The 22,051-nt window shown below is 35.3% G+C and overlaps 1 protein-coding gene across 1 annotated transcript in view; it reads right to left on the bottom strand.

Moving 5' to 3' along the window:
• LOC110025266 (exocyst complex component EXO70A1-like) overlaps nt 1-22,051 on the bottom strand; it is a 46,610-nt gene that overhangs the window by 5,501 nt on the left and 19,058 nt on the right. The window contains exons 8-11 of the mRNA XM_020725650.1: nt 5,611-5,814; nt 5,422-5,521; nt 3,723-3,832; nt 3,485-3,631 (exon numbers count right to left, since the gene is read on the bottom strand). Of these exons, the coding sequence (XP_020581309.1) occupies nt 3,485-3,631; nt 3,723-3,832; nt 5,422-5,521; nt 5,611-5,814 (561 nt within the window). The remainder of the gene's footprint in view (nt 1-3,484; nt 3,632-3,722; nt 3,833-5,421; nt 5,522-5,610; nt 5,815-22,051) is intronic.

Here is a 22,051-nt window from a genome sequence, read left to right as displayed (position 1 = left end):
TTTGAGGGACCTTCGACCTCATCTGTCGAAACTTTTGTCTTCTAGTAGTACAACACCAAGTCGAGCACGTTGAAGGTAGTGGACATGGCATAATTTCCTAATAAGTCAGTCAAGTAGGCGTTGTCATTCCCAAACACATTCTGATAGAATAAATATTCATTCTCTTTTGGCACAACTTGAGCTGGAGCACATCAACATAAAACTTCAGAAAACAACTCTCGAGTCATTAAATCTATAATTTATCTCTTCCACTCCTCATACTCGACTAGGTGCTTCTGCTAAATAAATTTGTTTGAAGAAACTAACTCTGGACTGAAATTTATGACAAACTGGACCATGTTGAAATGTAAACACTCAGGAGAGACATCTTCTTCTCCTCTGAAATGATCTGGATCACATTGTAGAATGTTTTTTCCTGCAAAGATACTAAAGTGATTTCCAATACTGCATTTCATCCCTCCAATCTATCATATGTTGGTAGGCACACTGTTGAACTGAATTTAATATCCAAATAACTCAATATGATCTTCCAGAAGTAGCTCAAAAGTTCTTTATTTCTGATATGTTTGACCCCCAAAAAAATTAGTTATATATTTGAAAATTTTGAAATTCTCTTATGCAAGGTTGTTCTGTCTCTTGTATTGACTACTCAAACTCATTGACCCTTCTATATATCCAACGTCAGTCCAGTTAATCCCCCTCTCAATGCCAACAACACCACAACGTCATACTCTGTATGAATGCTCATTACCATAAATTCACTCCATTCTAGAACAACTATTGTTAACCCGACTAGAGTATCTCTCACGGGCTTAACTTGAATTGCATGCATCTCTCCCTCATCAGTTGGTAGCTAGTACCCATTTGTGTCTTCGCGCTTTCTTTAGTGTTTATTGTGTCATTGTCCATTTCTTCAACTACTCTTTGTTCCATGAAATAGATCGTATTCTTTTTTGGGCATGCTGATAAATTGAGCCCAAAACCGTGGAACTTAATGCACTCTTTGGCTGAGATGAATTTGGAAATATTGATTGGCTCCACCTGTTCTACACTCTGACTTAGTTCATACTCAGGAGGGGTCGTCGGCTCAGATGTTCCCTTAGGTGTACTATGGCTAGTTGACCATGGGGTTAAACTCTGTCTATAAGATGTGGCGATCATCCGGTGTCCCTCCACTTTGGAAGCTAGGTTATGAACATACTATGTAATGAACTGGTAGGTACAGGAGCTGCATCTCTCGTTTCATCTTTAGAAAAAACAATAATGTACTCTTCCCTTCTCAATGACGAAGGATTTTCAAGTTCCCCCACCACAGAGATGCGCTCTTCTTTAACTTGTTGGTTGTTACCTTTACTCTTCTGTCTAGTAGGATGCCTTGATACTCAAAGACATGTTGCACAGTCTGGAATCACTCGATCAACTCTTCCGGATCCAAGTTGCCGTCAAAATATAATAAATTCACATTTACTTCAAGATTCTAAAATCTCTGATACTTCATGTCCAATCTTCGAAATAGTGGTTCTTCATCTCTGGAATCTGACAAGTCACCGTTGTGGCTATGGGTGACCCTTCTGAATTGCTTACTTTAGAAGGTGATAAGCTCTATTGTAGTTGGAGGAATTCCGATAGCACCTCCTTTATGGTAAGTTCATGAATGTCACTTTGTGAATTTCCACTAAGTGGATTATGTCATTTTCTCCTGATCAAGTCTCCGGCTATTGTCTCTTCGACGGCGTGTTCAGTGTCTGGGTTTGGGTCAGTGGAAGAAGGTGCATGGGGTGACGTGGGGTGAGAAAGAAAAAAAATTGAGTTAGATGGTGGTGGATTGAGGTAATCCTATGATAGGATTAGGGTTATGCTAGCTCGATACTAAATAATATTGGAATTAACCCAAACAATAACATGAAAGCAAATATTATCACTAAAAAAACAAATAGGAGATTACAACAAAACGCATTGAAATTGGAAATAAAAACAAGTATGATACACAACCGCGACTAAGGCGACAACAAGGTTGGGAAAGTGACAGTGAAGTAGGGAAGTGGAGCAAGGGGGTTAGGAAAGCAGAGAAATAGCAGATGCTTGTTGTCCTGGACGACAGCACTCAGGTGGGATGGTCAGGCAGTGTTGAAACAGCAATCGAAAGGGTTTCAAGGAGGCAGCAGCAAGACAGGATGACCGGACAGCACTAACAACAAGGCGCGGAGTTTTAGGGCCGTGGCAGCAATGCATGACAGATGGACAGCTGTAAAACAGCAAAACGACAGAGTAGTTGGGCTGCACCGCGATACAGGACAGCTGGGAAGGCTGGAATTGATGTGGGAGAGCTGTTCAGAGTGGCAACAGCCAAGATGTGACTGGTCCGGAGCAACAGCAACTAGGTGGTCTATGGGTAATGGCAGCAAGCCGAAGTGGGAAGTGGGGTTCCTGGAAGGTGGCCGCAGGTCGAAAGGGAGGAGTATGGAGTTTTAAAGGCCACGGCAAGGTGGACAGCAGAAAAACAGCAAATGAGAGCTGTTTCTGAGAGGCAGCAGCAAGCATGGCGACAGCGGCAGTGGAGGGAAGGATGAGGAGGAAGGGAAAATCAAGGGTAGTCACCACCTCTGAACGAGAAACAACTGGAACAACTCTCCCCCTTGGATACAGCCAAAGAAGAGGAAACCGGAGACTCCAACAGCTATCCTAATAAAAAACACACCAAAAATTGAGAATCCAAACTCTATTACAACACACACATATGTAGGAAAGGACTAGAAAGGCAGGAAGGAAAGATAAAAGGAAACGGGTTTAAAATTAGAAAGAAATTGCCGCTCGGTTCAGCTTTGTGTCGTTCGTGCAACCCGGATGCCTCATCCGATTTAGGTTGCAGGAGACGCCCGCGTCACATTCTCATGCATGCTAACTAAATTTCCAAAAGTCGATATAAAAACAACGTAACAAACAAAGTTAATAAAATTAGCTTGTAATACCTAAACTATAGGTACTTGATGTTCTAAAAAATTTGGATGCAACCATAAGAAATAAAATATAAGAACAATTTCAAACTACATAGATATAAAATATATAACTATAGGTATTTAATGCAGCACACTAGTGGTGGTGGTGGTGGTGGTGGTGGTGGTGGTCGTGGTGGTAGGAAGAGGATTGCTGGTAACTAATATGCTAGCGTCATGTAAGAATTATACTGTGGGACAAAATGATCCTTAGTATGTTATTTTTATTTATATATTTAATCAGCTAGCCTAAATTAATGCACAACTAGCACGTACTCGACAAGATCTTAGGTCAGAAACCCACATGGATTTAAAATTTAGAAGAACTAGATAAACACCAAATAAGTTCATAGCTGAAAATGCGAAAAATAATTATTCTTATCTGGCATTCATTTTCACTTAAAATAGCCTAACGTGGGCCTGTTAAGAACTTTCAGCATTGTTAAACTAGTAATAGACGAGAGATTATAGACAGCTTAAAAGAAGCTCACCCAAAACGTTTTATAAAAGACCTATATGCTGGCAGTAGAACTTCAGCAACAGCAAGCCTCAGAGACTCCCTCAGTTCTGGATCTGGCACTGTCCACTGAGATTGCCTTTGATGAAGCTCCTCAAACTGCATGTTGAAAAACTTCAACCTGATGATTGGGAAAAAAAAAAAAAGATTAAGTTCCGATATTTGTAGTAGTAATATAACCGGGAAGACAAAGCTGTGAGTAGGAAATCAACCTCTCCTTTATAGTAGCCCGTGAAACTCCACTACTGTTGCCCCCATCGCTACCCCCAGGACCAGAACCACCAGAAGAACTTTGGCCTTGAACAGAAAGAGACTGCAGAATCTGGAAAGAAGATGACCAAGTCAGCTTCAGAACTAATATAACATTAGATTGTAACAGAGAACACCAGAATAAGTTGTTTAAAAGCCTTCAGAAATTCCACAATGGTGAATGCTAAGTTTTAACTAAGGGGCTGCTGGTTAAACAGATTAATTTGGAAGGGGTGATGTTGTTTGCGGCGTCTCTGCCTTTTGTTGTCTGGTTGTCTGTGCTATGACATGCAGTTCAATCACTGAGGTAAAAGTTAGGGGCATTTCCATACATACCACACAGTTATTATGTATTTTCATATCTAACACCTAAACAATCATATTTACATGTGTATCGCTTAAATCTTTAACATCACTTCAAAAACACCAGTCACTGCCCTTTTAAAAGTGAAATACATCTTTTGATGTGCAGGTTTAGGACACCAAATGTTATTATAAATATCAAACTTTGTGTTTTAGATATTTAAATACATAAGAATTGTGTGGAATGTATCTAAATTTCCCCAAAAGTTATTTGTGCTGATATAAAGGTAGATAGGGTGCAAGATGATAATCAGCAAATTTGACCCAAAATACATCATATGCATCATTTGTTTCCTGCAGCAACACATTTTTGCTAAAACTAAATACATAGGAAGCTGCAAAACATTTCTCCCGTACAATATTACACAGAAAAAACACGTCTTCAATATTCAGCATAATTCAGAAAATGTTAAAAAAATAGTATTACAAATATTGCAACATTTTAACCACTGAAAATCACCAAATACATTATAGAAGTGTAACTTAAACCAACATGAACAGCATAGTCTGCAACAAATCTCAGATAAAGGACGCCTAAAAGATAAACTAGAAGACGACGAGGATGGAAATAGACAAATTTATGGGTGACCAATGCATATATTGATCACTACTTCAATATATTGAAAGAATGATAGAGCAATAAATTCATACAGAATATGTACAAGAGTACATACAGCGATAGATTTCTCCTATTAAGGAGATAAACTCAGTCTTCCAAGTAAATTTATTCTAAGACTTGAGCCTCCAAAAAAGTACACAAGATTAAAACCATGATGATCTTCAACATAAAAATAAAAAGAAAAAAAAATATGTCATTTCAGCAGATATGCCACTATATGCCTATAAATTCAAAATCAAAAGTTTTCCTGATTGATGGTTCACATTGCCTGAAAAAATATTTTTTAAGTTGTGCAGCCCAAAGTCATCAAAATCAGATAGAAATTGACACAAGGGGATTTTAAAAGCTTAGAACATTTTGAAGCTTTTAGTTTAGAAAACAACAGTTCCTTCTACTTTCAAAGCTGCCTTCTTTGAACTGTCCAACATAAAGCATCATTTGAGGACTGCTTGTGTGCAGATACATAATGATAAAACTAACCAACCTGACAAGAAATTAATATAGAATGTGAATAAGTAACTCATATTTATAGAAAATATATAATGTATTCAATCCATTAAAACTTTGTATGGATTACAAAATCAACATCATGATTAGAATAGAAACTAAATTCAATTTATGGTTACATAACAGCATAAGAAAAAATAAAAGTTAAATTCCTTAGTTCTAGAAAATCCCACCTTTGCCCAAGCTACCCGTTTGTATTGATTCGCATTTTGTTGCACAATTCTTCTGTGCCGCTGAACCCAATCATCGCCCAATAAATCCTTTGCCTCTGATCTGAGAAGAAATTGTCATTTTTGGTGTTTATCTAATCCAAGGGACCATCCCAATAAGTTATATCAATATAAATATCAACATCAACATACCTTCGAACGGATCTGACCATGTAATGGATGTTATTCATAATGAACAGAAAAGTCAATGCAGGGTCCTTATATTGCTTAGATTTACCATCCAGGTTACTTTGAAGAGCCTGCATAATTCTCATTGTAACAGTTGCTAGTTGGGCATTGGAGTCTTCTCCAGCCTTTTCAAACTCCTGAAAAAGCTGCTTCAAAGTTGACTGATAGCTGAGCAAATATGGCAGATATATGTCAGAGTACTATGTGAAAGATAAATTACTAGAAATTTTGAAGATAAAATTCAATCAATGTCAATCAGTAAGGAAAACTATGTCGCCATTATATAATCAAATAAAACTTCAAGTCATACAATATGACCAGATGATAACTGATACATCAATTATTATGGAATATAGATGAAGATTGAAATGTACAGTCTGTAGCTTGCAATGAGGTTGGTTAAAAAATTCAATCAAAGAGATGTGAGCCATTCTAAAGATTGATAAAACTAAAAGGGTTAGACAAAGTTTAACCAATAGTGATCAGAAGCATTGCTAGGATGTTGCTCGTAAGTGAGATGCCACGACTAACTAATTCATAGTGAAAAGTGCCCCAAGGGTTGACTTGGTCACAATTAGTGATGCTTCAAAACTTAATTATGAACAAAAAGTAGATACTGGTTAATGGAATCTAAAAATAATATTATATTTGTTACTTAGAATTTGAGGACTTCAATATGCAGGAAAGACAATTTGTGGATATAACAATTAAAAGAATCAATATCACTTGTTAGAAAGAAACTGAATGTAAAAAGTTGAAATCTAGATACATAAGAGAAAGTTATAAGTTATGTATTTAGAGGGGTGGCAAAATCAATGGGATGGAATAATTGCAGATAAAGAATTATAGAGAAACTATAAGGTGAACAAATTGTAATAAGGTGATTGCTAGTAAGTCAATTATTGATGAGAATATTAAAAAAAATGATTGGTAGTATCTGTAGAGTTTTAGGCACAACAAGGGACAATGTTGTAAATGAACCAATACACAATGAATAACTTAAACTCAATTCGATTAATATTTGTTCAATTTCATTCAAATTAGTAAATAAACTCAAACATTTTTTAAAAGATTGAAGGTAAAACGAACCAAACTTTAACATAGTCCAACTTGTTAATTTATGCTCACAAAAAAAAATTTGGTGCTCAGCAATTGACTTATCCATGGCTTAATATTAGACTCAAATGATAGCCCATATATTATTCAACTTAAGAAATAAAAATTATTAATTACTTTTTTAATATTAATATAGTAAATATGTATTTATGACACCAGAGTACCTTCTGTCTCTCTTATTTCTATTTTTCATACATCATTATGCACTTTCACCTTGTTCAATCTACGCATTTTGATCACTTGAGGTCACGAGAGTTGCATATACCCGAGCGAATTGTTAAAAGTATGCTAAAAATTCAAGCCTTTCGAGGTTAATATTCCATATCCTTCTCAACCCGCCTGCAATTAAAGCACCTATTAATGCAACTTATGAATGCTCACACTCAATGCAACTTCTCCAATACCACTATGTAAGAATCAAAGTGCACCTACATAAGAATTAGAGGTAAGCACATAGACTCTCCATCTTAGCTCACATGCAGTTGCTATTTTGTCTTTACCTGTACGGCATCTTCTCCTGAACATCATTAACCCATCATAGTTCCCAAACCATCATGCCATCTTTTATCCTATTTTCCCCTAGAAATTTTAATACATCTTTTCAATCCTCAGTTATCATGTAGTTCAATTATAATTTTGGTTAATTTGTGTCAAATAGATAAATATTACTTCCAAATTCGTAAACTGCTTTCATTTACTCAAAAGTTTATTACATAAAAATTCATTTGAAATTATTCATTTATAAGTTCATTAATTAACCCATTTAACCCAACTTAGGCAAGCCAAAGACAAGTAAAACTCTACTATAGGTAATCTTGAGCAAGTCGAGCATGAATATATGTCTGAAAGCTCAATTCAAACTTGAAAAACTAGTAGTATGACCAAGCCATTTCTAGTCAATGATATGTCGGACACAACTTTGCTTGAAATTTTCTTCTGAATTGGTCGTGCAACAAATATTATTTAAATTTTCTACGAAACTTTGTCAACCAAAGTTATGTGGAAGACTCATAAAAAAAATTAACTGAGAATTTACAAAATAGTCTTGCAATCTCCAAGATAGTAGTGCACACAACTTAATCTCACGATATTAAGGTGTGTGAACCCTTAATTAGCACTATATTACACCACACAAGCTATGATGAAATTAAACATTCAACATATAGGAACAAAAGATGTCGCATTGGGAAAGAATGGTTTGACAAATAAAATTTCAATGATAAGGAGTATGAACACTTGAAAGCACAATAGTGTGATCACTTAACACAAATAAGTAAACAATGCTAGTTTACCAAACAAGATTGCTTAACAAATCATAATTTATTTCAACAAAGATTATGATTAAGGACCCAAAAATCCAATAAGAGTTCAAAAAAAGCTTAAGAAATAAAAGCATATTTTAAAAGAGACTAAGAGATTCATAAAAAATAATTATTGCAAAAGAAAAAGTAAAGTGAAAGAGCATAATAGAGTAAAAAACAAGAGATCAAGCAAAGCTTAAGAATTAAAATTATCTTCCTAAAATAGACCACAAATTTATTGTAAATTAAATTTTAAGATCTAGAAATGTAAATGACTTTAAAAATAACATACACAAACAATTTTATTGTGGTTGGCAACTCCGGCCTACATTAATGTCTTAGCCTACCCTTCGCAACGGATCCCACCAAACCACATCTTCTAATGTTATAGCCCTTAGTGTAGTAAGCCTCATAAACTAGAACTCACTCCACGAATGTTTAAAAACAAAAAGTCCTCAAGTCCTACTACAACTTGAAAAACTTAAAGCAAACCCTAAAGTGGAACAAAAAATGGTAATAATAAGTTATAAGAAAAATTAAGGGTCTGTTTGGGGCAGCTTATAAGTGCATACGGCGTTTTGAAAACGCCGCCTCAGCGTTTGTTTTGCACATTTCGGGTGATTATCCTAAAACCGCCTTTCCTGTTTTCGTAACAAGCTGGACGCGGGTTTATAGTCGAGTCCGCGTTCGCGATCAGCGTTTGCTCTAACTTTTACCTCCCTGCCCTCCTCACTCGCTCACGGGAAACCCCTCATCCATAACCTTCACGGAGATCTTTGCTCCCAGCTTTAACCTCCCCGCCGAAAGCCAAGCAAAGACTTCCGTCGCTCCTCTGCCCTACCTCCATCGCTCCTCTGTCGAAAATCAGGCGAAGCCCCTACGTCAAAAGCATCACTGAGCGAAGCCCCTACCTCCGTCGCTCAATGATTCAAATACTTCATTGATTTTCGGCTTGATAATGATGAAAAGTATAGCAAAAATTGAAGTTTAGACTTTACATAGGTTTCTGATTTTCCTATCTTCCCCTTTACCGTTGTAAACACTGCAACCACTGTAAGTAGAAGTCTTCAACAGTTATTTTCTTTGCGGACAAGATTACAGGATCCTCATAATCTGGATTCATTCCTTTGGGCTTGGTGTATATGCAAGTTAGATAGATACTCCCATATTTTCTCTAGCAGGCCATCAAGAGCAGGCCATCAAGATTCCATTCTAGAGAATAATCTTGCGATAAGGAGCAATATATCCTGCAGTACCTGATTGGACGAAAAATTTCAGCACTTTTATGGAATTTGTAAATTGTAGCAACCAAATCAGCCATCTCATTTTGCAGGAATCAGGATTCTTCTTATCCCTCGAGCATTACATAGTTAAGCGTTAAAAAGTCTCTTGATTTTATCCCAAAAAAGTTCCTACCACCACTAATTCATTGGCCAAGTTATGCAGAAATTCAGCTGATGAAAATTTGATGGAGAAATCTGAAAAAATAAAAAAAGAAAGAAAAAAAAACGTGCCACACCTTGTTGCTGAAAGATAAAAATTTTCTTGAATAGCATAACCTCAATAGCTGGCTCCTAATTTCAAAACATGTTTATATGTTTTCATTCGTTCCTTGGATGTACTACTTTGCCTATAGTTTCAATTAAAGAACTGCTGATAGGAATCATTTATTATATGGTTGTTGTTGAAAACTGCTTATTACTAAGGCCTTTTCACATAACTAATCTTACCTATCTGACCTGCTTAAGACTGTTTCTAACGATTTAGGGACAAAAAGTAACTTCAGGCCACTTTATCACGTGTTATGGCTAGTTCTTTTGCATTTTTTATTTCAATAAAACTTCTCTTATCACTAACAATGTTGCTCGGGGTTTGACGTCATCCCAATCGGAGAACGTTGCTCCAGGCATGCCCCTTCTACATTTTAAAATAAATATTATTATAATTGTAGTTGTAATTTTCTTATGATTTTTGTTTTTTAATAGGTTCGTAGATAGTTACTTTTGAGTGAGAAGTATATCTTTTTTTTAAACTGTTATGAAGTGTTTTTTGGATTTTAGTATATTGAATGTGTTTTCATTACATTACTGTTGCAAACAGCATCACTGCGCGTGACCAAAATAGTCATTTTTCTACAAACAGCTGATTCTCAGCTGTTTGCAAACCGCATAAACCATACAGCTTAACAGCTTATTCAGTTCAGGGGCAGAATGGTCATTTATTCACAAACAGTTGCAAATCATCTATTTTTCAAACGCTCAAATCAAACAGTCGGCCAACTTATCCAGATCAGCTGTTGATCAGTAGCTTATCAGAATAAGCTGCTTATATGGATAAACTGGATAAGCAGCAGCTGCCCCAAACAGACCCTAAGCAAATATTAAATTATGATTTGTTTACATGAGAAAGAAGAATTTTCATTTCATTTGATTTTTTATGAATATATTAAGTTGTCATGAATGGTGGACAGGAATTTTGAATATTCAAATTCATGTGACAACTTTCTATTCATAACAAAAGAAGCTTAGTAGAAGCTTCCAAAAAAACCATAAGTTTGGAAAGATTTGATTGAAGATGCTTCTCATATGCGACGAAAAAATATTGAAAATTTTATTAATAAAACAGAAAATCATTTTCTTAACGTGGGAAAATTAGTCTTTTTAACTTTGATGATCATAAAAAATTAAAAAAGAGCAAAGTTTGCTCAAAATCGTTAACAAAAAGTATTCAACATATGATAGTACATAATTATGATAATTTAGATTATTTTAATAACAAAATATTAACATATAATAATACATATATATTAAAATAATATTTAATAATATAAAATTCTTCTAAATTTTCTTAAGAATTTATTTAGCCATAATTCAAAAATAAAATAAATTTTAATTTTGTTTAGAAAAAAATATGATCATGAGATTGATTACGAGGATGATGTGCATCAATATTAATGAAAGAATCATTATTAAACCATACATTCTACCAACACACTCATTAAATCTAATTATTACTAATGGTCTTGTAATCTTCATGACGCTATCACTAAACAGAGGAGAAACTTTATATTGTTGATTGCTTTCTAAAATTATTGACAATTAGTATGAATGCATAAATTTAGAGGAGAGTGATGGATTCAGAAAAGCCAACTTCTTTCAACGATGTATAAGAAAAAACTCAAAAATCGTTTTCTTTGAGGAGATGAGATTTAATTTACTCAGATTTTCCTTGCTGCTCCATCAAGATTTGTTTATATAGGGATCAATACTTCCTGCAAGCAGAAGCCTCAATTCCTCTAAACTCTAAAGTGGTTAAACTATTGTTCTCTATTGAAGAACAAACAACAGAAAAAAAACATATATAGTTCGGGAATATGCAACAAATGTTGAAAGAAATACTATTAAGGTATGTAAATAAAACAAATGTTGGAAAATTAGGAGAAAAAAAGAGATAATAGGTAACTTTGCAGATGTGCATTATGGGTTTAATATAAGTGTAACAAACAAGGGAAAACAAAGGATTTGGATCCATAATGACAGCCATAAGTTATTGCAACACTATTAAGTATGTGATGAAAGATCATCAAACAGTTTATTTACTTCTCGGATGAGAACATAATATACCCTATTCATAGCAAATCAAAATAAATTATAAAATCTTTTTTTTTTCTTTTTCCAGTATATGTAACTAAAATTAACATAATCTCTTCAATCACTCTTATCCTAAAACTATAATTAAAAGAAGAAAATAAATAAATAAATGCAGAGAGTGAATTGTTTAATCAAAAACTGCATTAGGTGACAAGAAAATGTGAGCTATCCGACTGAAATTTCTTTCTGCTTTCTTTGGAAACGGGAGATGTACAAAAGTTTTGTTTACGGTTAATGTGATCATAAAGAAACAGAAAGAATATTGTAAAATTATGACTTCATTTGACGGAAGGTCGAGAAATGAAGAGAGATTTTTACTTGTTAATATTTTTCTAGGATTGAGAAGGGGAGGTGGCTCAATTAAAGAAAGGAGGGTGAGGGGGTTAGTTGATGCACGGGTTCTTAGTTAGGATTGGATTGTGCAAATGAGTGGCGAATGAGCAAGAGAGATACTGAGTGAGGAAACTTAAAAAGAATTTTAAAATAGTAGGTTAGATTATGAATGAGGTATTTAAGACAAGACTGGGATGGCTCAAATTAGACTATGGTGGCACAATTTCTTGTAGATCTCAAGTAGAGGGAGAGTGTTACTCGGCAGGAGGACAGAGAAAATTCTGATTCAATATACAGAAACTGAAGGGATGAACTTTTAGGGAGAAAGAAAATTATGAGAGGGAGATAATCAAGCAGTGTATTAGGCAATTAAGAGAACCATCATTTCAAAAATTCACATTCAATTGAATAGGTTTTGGGTTTAAGAACGTAGTTATAAGTATCCAAGTTCCCTTAAAACCCTAATTACATTTCATACTTATCAAAATAAATTGAAATTCAAAAAAATAAAATAAAATTCAATTACATTCTAGAAAAATCCTAAAAAATCATAAAATAAACCAATTAAAATAAAAATTTAATAGTTTAAAATCATATGATCAAATAAAACTATGAAAGCAGCACCAAGTGCAAAAGCTTAGTTTTGTGTGTAGTAAGTAATGCAATCATGGATATCGCAGAAGCTGATTGATGTTCTCCATCGCCACTGATTAAAAAAACATGGGCCATTATTGGTTGAAAGAAATTGGAGTTGATGTTTGATCAATGAATAATCAAATAAATTAAATGAATGCAAATTTGAAATTTTCTAGTGCAAGAATACTACTGATAAGAGAAATGTCATGGCTAAAAATGATCATATTGAGCAGACAACTGTTAGCAAATTATTGCTCATAAGTGATATGCCATAACTTGATTACGGTGAAAAGGAGGCAAAAAAAAATCGCTGAGACATCATTCATAAAGTGACGTACCAAAAACATGACGTAATTTAGTGAAATGTACGGAAGACTTGGCTAATTTACTCACAATTGCATTTGATGTATCATGGCTTAATATAATTATAATAAAAGTGAGCAAAATTTGATTATATCTAAATCTGGGCTTAGATTTCTCGCATCTAATTTGTTAAATTTGAATAAGAAGACAAAAGAATTAATATATACAAAGATAAAATAATAATATGTAATTGTTTGTAATGAAATTAAATGAAAAGGAAAAAAAAAATAGAAGTACATTTTAGTAAGGTTACAAGTGATTGTACATTGGAAAGGCTAGCATAGAAATGAGGTCGACATAGTGGTAAGCAAAAAGCTTAAATATAAAATTGTTTAGGTGAAAAATAATAGCGATTGATAAGGAGATTGTTATTAAGGCAATAATCAATGAGGACATTAAAAATGTAGCAAGCCTTTATGCTCCTCATGTTAATTTAGAATATGTTTTAATCAAATAAATTTTGGAAGAGAAAGACAGGCTACTGCAATGCATACATACGGATGAATGAATACTTATAAAGATTAACTTGGAAGTATAAATTTTAGTAGGCTAGGCTTTAAAAAGATTCATGGTGGGAACACAAAAATACAATAGGAGAAGTTATAATTGTATTGCAATAGCCTATGATCTCATAATTATGAATATATAATATAAGAAACTAAAAGGGCACTTAATTACTTTCGAAAAAAGAACCAATAAATCATAAATGGCCTTCTTTTAACTTTAAAGAAAATAATTTCTTTTTGCAAAGATTGTGCAGTGATTCCAATTTCCAAGAGGTTTTGACCGCACAACATAGAATAGTAGGCAAGGACATATATCTTAGGAGTGATAACAATGTCATCAAATGATTGGCCCAAGATAAGGTGACGAAGCTTAAAAGATGTGATACTGATAATCTTTCTATATGGTAATTAATTGAGTTAAATTTGAAGTGAGATAAGATTGAATATTAATTTAAAAAAGATTGCTTTAAAAGCTTTAGGAGATTCTAAAACTAGATAGTGAATTAGTAGGGAGTTTTGGTTGTAGAATGAGGTACAAGTGATTCAGAAGAATAATCTTATTTTAGAGCTGCCAAAATAAACTACTATTGAAACTTATAATGAGTATAAAAAAGCTAGAAGTCTTGAAAAAGGGTGGTAAGGAAAGCAAAAGCAATAACATTTTATGGTTTAAATAAAACTTTAGGGACTAAATAAGAAAAAAAATGAGATATTTTTAAAAAGAATATAAAAGGGCTAGAAGCTTAAAAGCTATATGAATTATTATAGCTTAGTTAAAGATAAAGACATGATGGAATGATAAAATGCTACTTTAAAAAATAATTAAATAGAAGAATGAGAAAATGTTTTGATTTTATTATAGGCCGATCCAATATGGAAGTAATTTTTGAGTTAAAATAATTAAAGAGAAGTCTAAAGAGTTGAAAAAAAATTATTATATTTTTCTTGATCTTGAGATGGCCATGTGATTTAGTACCAAGAGAATTTATTGATGTGCATTAAGGAAGAAGTGCATTTGAAAAGATATATTTTATAAGATTTGTATCAATCTTGAGAAGTAATGATTAAGCACAAAAGAAATATTGAAGTTATGATAGATATTTACGATAGAACATTCTCAAGCATTATAAGTCACCGTGGAGTCATTAAAAGGTTCAATTATCATGAGGATACATTATGAATTGCTATTAATAACATGTTTTTCTTTGCATTTATTATGAAAATGCTCACAACAGATATTTAAAGTAAGATATTTTAGGGATTGTTTGACTTGCTGAAAATGAAATGTAATGTAAAATGTTTGCAAAGTACTATGATTACAATGTATTTGAAATACTTTCAAGTTATTTGATTCAATGTAAAATACACGTAAGACTATTTTTTTTATTCGGTCTGAAATTGAATGAAAACAATATATTTCAAAATTTATTTTTGTCTGAAGATGGCAGGGGGCCAATAGTAGTGAGTCGATGGGTGGGGAACGGACAGCAAGTTGTTGAAGAGGAGGGCAACAGTAGAGCGACGACGGGCAGTGGCCGGCGACTGCAACAAACTTCGACGACGGCTACGGGTGGGCAACGGGCAACCAGCGACGGCGGGGGGCTGCGGGAGGTGGGCTGCAGGCAACGGGCAGCAGGCGGAGGCAGGCGGGCATCCAGCGACAGTGCGAGGGGATTTGAAGCTTCCCAATAGCAATTTACATGAATAGTGTAATTCAAATTTTGTTGAATTCTAAATTCAGTCAAAATGAACTATAGTGTAAACTTCAAATTCATTCATACTTTGCATTGTATTTGTAATTATTCATACCAAACACATAATTTTCTGAAATCCCTGCGAAAAAAAATTACAGTACACCACAAATTCACTCAACCAAACTGTTAGTGTCTTCTATTTTGTGCATAAAAGCTCTAGAGGGTAAGAGATGTTGAAATAAGTGAAACGATAAAAAATAAAAAAAATGTTTAAAAGACGAATAACTTAAAAATATTATTAAAAAGTTTGGGTATATAATATTAATTCCAATTGGTGTTATTTTAACAATATCAATCAATATATATAGAAAATAAAGTGACACTAAAATATGATGTGTTTATATATCTTGGATCGAGTATATAAAAAAATAAAAATACATATGATAAGCAACTTTTGGATTTAAGGTATATAAAACAAAGTATCTCAAAACTATCACGAGATAAGAAATATTATGGTTCATTAAAAATTAAATTTAATATAATTAAAATTAATAGGCTATGTTATATACAACAAAACATTGGCTAGTACAAAAAAGTAATTGATAGCGATAAAATAAATAATGATTATATTGCATAAATAATTGAAGTGACATCTATTAAAAATAAGTTAGTAGAAAATAAACTTACATGGTTTAGACATGCACAACCAATGATAGAAAATGCACTGATAGATAGATAATACAATCAATGTCAAAAGATTAAAAAGGAAGAAGGGAAGACCTAAGTTAAAATGGATAAAAGTTACAAAATCATTTACAAAGAATATGTTTAACAGCTCAGATAGCATTCAAGAACAAATGAAAGAAAATATTCATAAAGAAAACCTCTAACATTGGGATGAGGCAGAAGATAAAGATGAAGAATATTAATAATCAATGTCTGGCTAACATGTTTATATAGCACATATTCAATTCATACGTATATTTATGTATGAGTATGTGTTTGTAAGTATAATCGATAAGATTAATCACTACGAAAGGGCATATGGATAAAAAATTTTAATCTATACCAAAATTTTTTAATCTATTAATTACATTACCTCCATCAACATTAGTCACTACGAAGAAGCATATGGATAAAAATTTTGGTCTCTTTGTGGAGCTGAAATGATTATTCACTATTTTATGGATCATACGCATGAGCAGGGTCGGGAACCTTTATAATTATTTTTTTCACAGCTCATTATTGACTTTGTTTAAATAGTATACTGCATTAGCTGACGCGGGGCTTTCACGTTGAACAGCAAGGTGTTGGTCCAGCAGGGAGGCTGGACCAGCAGGCTGGCTATTGGACGGGAACTACGTCCCTTTACCTTCTCCTTCGATCTATCTTATTATAATATGTTGATTATTGTTCTAGGGTTTAGTTTTTTCAGTCCAAGCTAGCCGTCGGTGGTTATTTTCTCATCTAGGTATATATTCGAAGGCGAGAAAGTGTTTCGACTGTAACCCATATGAGGTGATCTTCTTCAAGATTTTGAGGGTGCTCCGGCTGTAAATCGTTCCAGCAGGGATGGTTAACCTTGAAACTTCCCCTCCCTTGCATGCTTCCACTATCACTGGCGCACCAACCTTCCCTGTTTCCCCGTTGTCACCCTCAACCCCCCCCCCCCCCCGCCCCCCCCCCCCCCCCCCCCCCCCCCGCCACTATCACAGTAACCAGCCATCACACGAGCCACCCCAACCCCTTCCTCGTTGTGTTGTTTCCCTCCTATCTCCTCAACCTAATGCTTGCCTTTACCATGTCGCCTGACCTGCAACCGCATGTCGCCTCAGACCTTACTTGTGTCGTAACCTCCCCACCTATTGTCGCAGCCCCACTCCACCATACAAGGTATTGTCGAAAACCTCCTATAGGTCCCCCGCATGCGGCCGTGACACCTCCCTGCCATCCAACCGACTCTTCCTGCTACAACCACCCCATCAGCTAGCATCCAGCTCACCACCTATCAGCATATCTACCTGTGAGCCAACCGCCACCCACCCCCTTTATCATTGCCCAACGTTGTCTTTTCATGTTTGTTATAAGTCATTTCCTGTTTTGATGAGTCTTCATTGTAGCCTACTTGAATTTCAGCAATAATATTTCAGTTTTGATTGTGATTTGAGTTAACTTTGGTGTCATTTAGTATCAGAGCTAACCTAACTCTAATCTTATCCTAACATCCACCCCGGCACAAATCACCTCCACCCAAAAACTTACTTTAATATTCCCAAATCACAAACAAATTTTGACATAACCCTAATTTCCCCTATCTACTTTTCAATATCAGTAACCCTAAATCAATTTTTTCACGCTCTTTCACCTCTCCTCTAAACCCTAGCCATGTCACCGTGAAGATACATGTTTGAGCCTACATGGGAAGAAATACACTGAGCGGTCCATCAAATCTTGTAGAGGTTGTCAGACATGGAGGATGAAAACCAAGAAGAATTACCCTCAATGGTGACAAAAAAAGTTAATGTGACTAAAGAGACGAGAATTTCGACCCCTTCCATAGAGAGGATTTCAATGATGAAGCAGAAAGGTCATGACGCTTTGGAATCCAATATCAAAGGAGGCTACATATGAAGGACATGGGAACTTCGAAATGAAGGTCGATCTACCAAAATTCGATGGAGGTATGAATCCATACAACTTTATTAAATAGCTAAAATCAATTGAGAAGATCTTCGAGTACAAAGAGGTTTCAAAAGTTAAAAGGACGAAGCTTGCAGCTATCAAATTGAGAAAGAGTGCCTCCTTGTAGTGGGAAAACTTACATAGGCAGAGAAAGAAAAAAGGCAATGACAAGATTACCAAGTAAGCGAAAATGAGGGAGACGATGCAGAGAAAATACCTACCTCCTCACCACCGCCAGAATATGTTTTTGAGACTCACCAAATGCAGCAGAGAGACCTATCAGTAGAGAAGTTCATGGTGTAGTTTGATTTTATAGATGAAGTGTAATTTGATCGAGCCAGAGAAACACACATCCCGTTATCTAAAGAGTCTCAAGTCCACTATCAACAACGTGGTACAACTGCAGCTCGATTGGTTGCTTGGAGATGTCCAGGCATTAGTAATGAAAGTGAAAAGATAGCAGAAATAGAACGGGCAACCACCGCCAGTTGGGCAGCCACCAACAATTGGAAATATCATCAAAAGCACACAACCGGAAGTTGAGAAAGTTGGTTCGGAGAAAGACAAAGTCACCCCGAGTGAAAAGAAACCTGAGAATAGCATGCCTACTATAGTCCCCACCAAAAAATGTTTAAAATGCCACGAATTCAAGCTCATCGCCTCCAACCGCCTGACCAGCCAAGTTCTCTTGTACTGAGCAGGGCGCACTGGAGAAGATTAACAACGAAGAGACAGCTGAGGAAAGAGATGAGATGTATCATCTCCCACTAGATGAAGATGGGATTCTCATGGTTCGACGGGTCCTAAAGAGTGGAGATACGAGGGATCTGCAATGACTTCGCCACAGCATATTCTACAAGTTGCACTGTGACCAAGAAGGTATGCAAATATTAGAGAAATTACAGCTTATGACTCAAAGGAAATTCCAGTCAGATACCCTACATAGCTGAAGGAGAACAGGGTCAGCATTGATCAGAGGTGCCTACTAGAATTCTCAATTGGAAGTCAGTTGCAGGATTAAGTGTGGTGCTATGTGGTCCCCATAGATGTTTGTCACCTTTTTGTTGGGAAGACCATGGCGATTTGACCATAAAACTCAACATGACGGATTTGAAAACACCAACTCTTTCACCAAGGGAGGAAAGCACGTCATCCTTCTTCCTTTGGTGGAGCCCGAGATTACAGAAGCCCTTGTCAGCCAAGCAGTGTCGGTGGGACCAGCTTTGGTGACGACGGAAGATGATTGGACTGAGACAACGATTCCAAGCATGGCATAGTCATCGCGAAGGACATGTTATGATATCACAATCAATAGCCTACCAACATGGACACCACCATTCAAGGAGGCTCATACCAGAACTTCATATCAGATTGAGCCAAACTTGGGCTATTTTGGGAGGATTCAACATTATATGCATGACTTGTAAGCCCGGGCCGGATCAGTAGTAAGCTCTCAAAAGATGTGACTGATATGGGTGTTTGCTTGCAAATGAGGAATGACCCTCAGGTGTCTTGGCATACGGTGCAATTGCCAGTGGGATCCACGCGCTTTTCAGACCGCAGTCGAAGGGCCTTCAATCCTGGAGATAAAAATAATGTCGTTATCAACAACGGGCAGTCAGAAGCTTCAACAAATGAGCTCAAAACACCCCCAACCTCAAGAGACTGACACATAACTTTCACGCTAAACTGGTCGGTTCGGCTAACTAATGGGCAAAAACTACGCCCCTTTCCCCCCTCCTGCCTATCTTATTATAAATATGTTGTTTATTGTTCTAGGGTTTAGTTTTTGCTAAGTTCTGTCCAAGCTATCTGTCGGCAATTACTTTCCCATCTATGGCTAATCCGAAGACAAGAAGGTGCTTTGTAACTCGCTCTAGTAGAAATAGTTATCCTTCCAACTTCCCCTTCCTTGCATGTTGCCACCCTAACTGACGAGTCAACCATCCCTATTCCCCAACGGCCTCCCTCCAACCACCTGCAACAACAAGCCACCCCAACCCCTTCTCTAATGTGTCATTACCCTCCTATCTCCTCAACCTGCTTCTTGTCTTTCCCCTACAGCCAAACCTGCAATCGCAAGCCACCCTAACCCTTTCCTGTTGTGTCGTAAACTCCCCTTACTTCCCCACCTACAGCCGAAGCCCCACTCTACCATACAACCCGCTGTCGTAAACCCCCTATATGTCGCCCACCTGCGACCGTGACACCTTACCATCCATTTTGCCCTTCCTGCTACAACTACCCCACCAGCTAGTATCCAGCCCACACCTACCAACATATCTACCTGCGAACCAGTCGCCACCCACCCCCTTTGTCGTCACCCTAGGGCGGTTTTTCATGTTTGCTATCATTTATATCATATTTCGATGAGTCGTCATTGTAACCTACTTGAATTTCAACAAAAATATTTATGTTTCAAGTGTGTTTTGGGTTAACTCCAGTATCATTAACACATTATCCTCTTAGTCTCAGTTTCTGAAGAAATAGAAAATTGTATAAAAATTATCTAGAGTAGCCAATAAGAAGCAGTAAACAAATTGCAATTCCCAGGCTATTGCCACACATATTTTGAAGCTTTAATTCCATCGCCCAACAAGCCGACTTAGGGAATCATCCACCCAAGCCATTAAGATATAACGAGAGAGCATCTCCCCTTTCACTTACAAATAATATTTTATAGGGGAATTCACATACATACCACATAACTTTCATGTATTCACATATCTAACACAAACTTTGGTATGTACTTGTATAACATCAAAATCTTTAAATCACATCAAATATACCGCTAATATCAACCCTTTTAAATTGAAATGCATGTTTTCATGCTTATGTTTTGAAGTGAATCCCTCTATATTAAAACAGAAACGTTGTTACTTCCTTTTTACATCAAGTATTACATATTAAACTCCTCAATGTTGAACTTAATCAATAAAGTTGAAGTATATTCTGATATAATTCGGATACATCGACATATTTGCAGAATTTTGTAAGCATCTGAAGGACTTTCATGAATTTAATAACAAAACCAAACATTTAAAACTGAATGATACAACAACAAAGAATAAATATCCAATTCCCTCATATAACACACACCAAAATATATTATAGAAAAGAAAAATTCCAAATAAAATTAGCAACCATTTAAAATATAGTTTATTTAAAAACACATAAAATCAAAAGAAATGATTATTTTAACTTTAAAACCAAAAAAATAAAAAATGAGCACGTAGAAAGGTCAATTCCTTTCACAAGTGTTACTTGACATAATATCTAAGCATTGCAGCTGATGAAGAAGAAGACAAGAAAGTGACAAATACTAGAGGGGAAAAGATAGAAGTGTGGCCAGCATTTTAGAGGATGGAAACAAGAAATCTCACAACCTCGTTCAACATTTAATTCATTTCAAGCAAGAGCCCTAATACTACACTAAAATTCCTATATAGAGTAGAGTGTATAATCAACGTCTAAGATACATTAATACTAATACAAAAAAATAATGTTCATGGACAAAAATAATAATAATAATTTTTTTAATAAAAATGGGCATGTCTGATGAAAATAATGATGGTAAAAATAATTTAAAATACAATTAAAAAACAAATATTAAATAGACTCATGAACAAAGATTAAAGAGACTTGCACTACATCTGCACAAAACATAGTTCCTAGCATACTGCTCGCAAATTCCTAACATCTTGCCACAAATCATACACATGCTCAGAATTTCTATTTTTACAGACTTGTTTTTGTACACAGATTTACTTACACAAGCATAACAATGTTATGGCTAAATAGATTTACAGTGATAAATGTATATAAGCGAACAACACATGTAGATAAAAATGGTAAATTTTGCTCAGTAAGAGAATAAAAAAAGAAACATACAAGTATTCAACAGCCATATTCACTTTACAAATTGTTAGCTGAAAAAAATAACATGAAGCGAATATGAAAAACAATGGCTACAACAACAACAAGTCTTTATCCCACTAAGTGGGATCAGCTGCATGAATACTTTTTCTCTATTGTGTTTTATTGAGTGTCATATTTTCATTTAATTCTAATAGATAAGATCATTTTTTATACAACATGCCCAAATACAACATGCCCAAGTCTTT

This window comes from Phalaenopsis equestris, unplaced genomic scaffold, assembly GCF_001263595.1.
Source record: "Phalaenopsis equestris unplaced genomic scaffold, ASM126359v1 Scaffold000297, whole genome shotgun sequence".
Lineage (NCBI taxonomy): Eukaryota > Viridiplantae > Streptophyta > Magnoliopsida > Asparagales > Orchidaceae > Phalaenopsis > Phalaenopsis equestris.
This window is presented reverse-complemented; position numbering and strand designations above follow the sequence as displayed.